This window comes from Aplysia californica, unplaced genomic scaffold, assembly GCF_000002075.1.
Source record: "Aplysia californica isolate F4 #8 unplaced genomic scaffold, AplCal3.0 scaffold00050, whole genome shotgun sequence".
Classification (NCBI taxonomy): domain Eukaryota; kingdom Metazoa; phylum Mollusca; class Gastropoda; order Aplysiida; family Aplysiidae; genus Aplysia; species Aplysia californica.
In genome coordinates this window covers 70109-73592 of record NW_004797320.1, presented here as the reverse complement: position 1 = coordinate 73592, position 3484 = coordinate 70109, and the positions used below count along the sequence as shown (strand labels likewise).

At 43.2% G+C, this 3484-nt stretch overlaps 1 protein-coding gene across 1 annotated transcript in view; it reads right to left on the bottom strand.

The window, feature by feature from the left end:
- Window positions 1–1649: 1649 nt before the first annotated feature.
- LOC101861645 (receptor-type tyrosine-protein phosphatase-like N) overlaps window positions 1650–3484 on the bottom strand; it is a 22065-nt gene continuing 20230 nt past the window's right edge. Inside the window, exon 3 of the mRNA XM_005092672.3 lies at window positions 1650–1847. Coding sequence (XP_005092729.1) covers window positions 1665–1847 — 183 coding nt within the window. The 3' untranslated portion in view covers window positions 1650–1664. The remainder of the gene's footprint in view (window positions 1848–3484) is intronic.

Genomic DNA, 3484 nt, shown 5'->3' with positions numbered 1-3484 from the left:
GGGGAGAGGACAAAAGACATAGAGGCAGAGATTCAGAGTGAAAGTGTGTTTTCCTGCCCCAGTGAGAGTGAGAATGCGAGTTAAAAGTGTGTGTTTGTTTGCATGTGCCTATTGTTTGTTTTTGTTTTGATTTGTTTTTGTCTTTTTGTGCGTGAGACAATTGAGTGTATGTGTGCGTGTGTGAATGCACGGATGTATGTATGTTTGCTTGCATGTGTGTAAGTGTCAAAGTGAAAGAAGTGGCCAAAGATAGACAAGCGCGGCACGCTGCTCTCTGCCTTGCGTTCCTGACTTTACAGGAAGCGAGTAAGTTAGTGTGTGTGTGTGTGTGTGTGTGTGTGTGTGTGTGTGCGCGCGCGTGCGTGTGTGTGTGTTATTACAGGACCAGCCAGCAGACGTGTATCAAACATCATGGCAATCATATTATAAAAACTGGTTGTTCGTTGTATAAAGGCGATCAGAGATAATGTTTATGACGTCGTCCCTGTGTGTTGGTGAGTCATCCTTGTATACCAGTCTCTCTCAACATGATAGCTTTATCATTACCTCCAACTTCTGACCCTGTCGCTAAAATGCCCTCACTGTCCCTACCCTAAAAGTAGAATATACTTGCCCTAAACCCGGTTTGGCCGACCTATGCATTGGCATGTCCGTATCTAAACCCACAAACATTCCGTAAACCAATGTCCTTTCCCCAACCCCCTATAATTATCTAATATGCTAGACCCATATAACCCAACCGATCATAAACCCAAATTTCACCATACACCCTAAACCTATCATTCCTCTAAAACCCTAACCCTGACCTAAACCCATTGTACTGTCTCTACCATAAAACCCAAGATGTATCCTTAACTCATAACCCTGTCTTTAAATTATACTTCTATCAGAGCCCTATATACCGAAACTTTTCCTTCCTGCAAATCGTTCACCAATCCCAAACTTTTTACACTGTCATAAACCTATGTAGATGTTTCGACCGGCCTACCCAATAGGAATCCAGTGTCTTTTACTTTTAGTATGAGAAACAAAAAAGGGATATCGACACAATAACGGCCATTTAGTGCGGGAGAAAAGCAAGACAGATGAATAGAAACACACGAGAAGGAAAGTAAAGAAGTCGGACAAATAAGTGACGTCCTCCAGCCACCCACAGCTTCAGTGTAAAGAGCCCCCGTCATCCCCTGGACAGGGAACACGGATCCGGCCCCAGGAATCACCAACCAACGTTACAATAGCACCGGACGTCCTCATTATCTTACTTCCGGGATTTCTTATGACACAGCGGAAGCGACCTTGATAACCCAAGGGTCAAGGTCAGGAACAAAGACAGTTCAACAGAAGAGAGGTATGTTCACACCCGGACATGCTTAGAAGCACATGTGGACGAACACATACATACATTCACAGACATACACCGAAGTATATATTAATGTAGGGCCTACATGTACTAATATTTTCACTTCCACTTCCACCCAACCCAGACTTCCATGTAACTAGACGTAAAAAAACGCATTCGTAAAAGTGTCAACCAAATTCTAGAAAAAATGAAAAGAAAATACAGCGCATAATAAAATAATTGTATAAATAAACAACTGAAAGAGTGAGGAGATGAAGGAAGAAAGAATGGGTTGACGGATGACGGAATGAAATAACGAACGATTTTATTCACAAGAATGTGGTAGGGGGTTGTACTCACAGGGCAGAATGTCGGCGAATCTGTTCTTGCGCATATTGGAGGGGTCATTGGCCACTTTTGTGCTGGACGGGTCAGCCACGTAGCCACTGACCGCTTCCCACTCACGGTCCAGCCGGTCCTGGTTCTTGAGGTGGTCTTCCATGTAGGACTGTGTCATCATGTCGTTGTGTAAAGAGGAGGAGGAGGAGGGAGGGAGGGTGTTGTGAGGGGGTGGAAAAGGAAAGGAAAAGAAGTGCGGGAGGGGGGGAAGTCATATTTATTAAGATCATTGTTGTTATTGAAAATTTAACAATTTCCTTCCAAAAGCATAACACTTGCCAATATCTGCACTAAAATATACCAAACAAACCAACGAAAGCATACACACATATGAGCACATGGACACACTCGTACATACACGCTTATAACATACAGATAAGCATAATATAAAAGCAAAATTTCTAGACCAAGCAAACACAGGTACACAAACACAAAAACAATACACACACATAACACACACGAACATACACGTGTTTAATTATTTAATGTGATATAACAATATTATAATTCTTATCCGTCCACAAACTCTGCAATCGAAAAGACCAAGACAACAGTAACCACGGATACGCTCGTAGAAAGAGAAAAAAGACTGAGCTTCTCAATTCAGCTTCCAGAAATCGCCAGAACAAATCACTGACCACCCGCTGACCATCATTCTATCGCCATCAGTAGTAGCAGAAGCGACCATCGCCATTTCTAGCTTTTGGTGTTGCCGTGGAAACGGTAACAATATCGAGCTTTGTCGTTGTTCTAGAAAGGACTGGATTGTTTTTAAATTAACGTAATTGTCACAAGCAGCAATTGAACGTGGTGACATTTGGACAAACAGAGGAAACAAGAAGTGGGCCGCCAGCCAAAGGGCAAACAACTGATTTCGTGTCTCGGAAAACTCTCCGATAAGCCACTGGCTCCGCACTATTGTTTTAAGTCATCGATCGTTGACCACGGTTGTACCGCCCGCTTACGGGCACAAAGGAAAGCTTGTGTCTCCTAGAGACAGACCAAGGGACTGAAGGAAAGCCACGCCGCCGTTCTGTCTATCTGAGACAGACCGAGGATGAGATATATTTGGCATCTCTCTATTTGAGACTGACTTAGGAAAAGATACACCTCTGTTCTCTCCATCTGAGATGAACTGAGGAGGAGGCACTTATGTGCTCGCGATCTGAGACACACTGAAGAAAAGACACAAAAAGTCATCTACGTTCTCTCTATCTGAGACAAATCGAGGAAGAGATAAATTTTCGCTCTATCTATCTGATACAGACCGAGGAAGAGATACAGTTGTTCTGTCTTCTCTTTCTGAGACAGACAGAGGAATAAAATACAATTGGGATCTCTTTTTTCTGAGACGACTAAGAGAGAGGTACACTCGTACTCTCTCGATCTGAGACAGGCCGGAGACACACGTGCGTTCTCTTTTTGTAAATGTAGTTGTGTCATCTTTTCCCGACACAGACAGAGGAAGACATACACTAAGGATCTATTTTTCTGAGATAGACTAAAAGAAAGACACAAATGCGTTCCCTCTCTCTGAGACAGACTATAAATATTCTCTGTATCTTATATAGATCTAGATCTAGACCCAGGAAGAGACACTGAATTTCTCCCCTGAAGGAGTGACAAACATTCGTTCCCTCTATCAGTGACATACCAAGGGGCATAAACTAGACTGAGCTTTAAACACCCGCTCACAATGTCTTTGCCAGTGAGACCCCCACCCAACCCCTCTAAGAATCTCCTCTC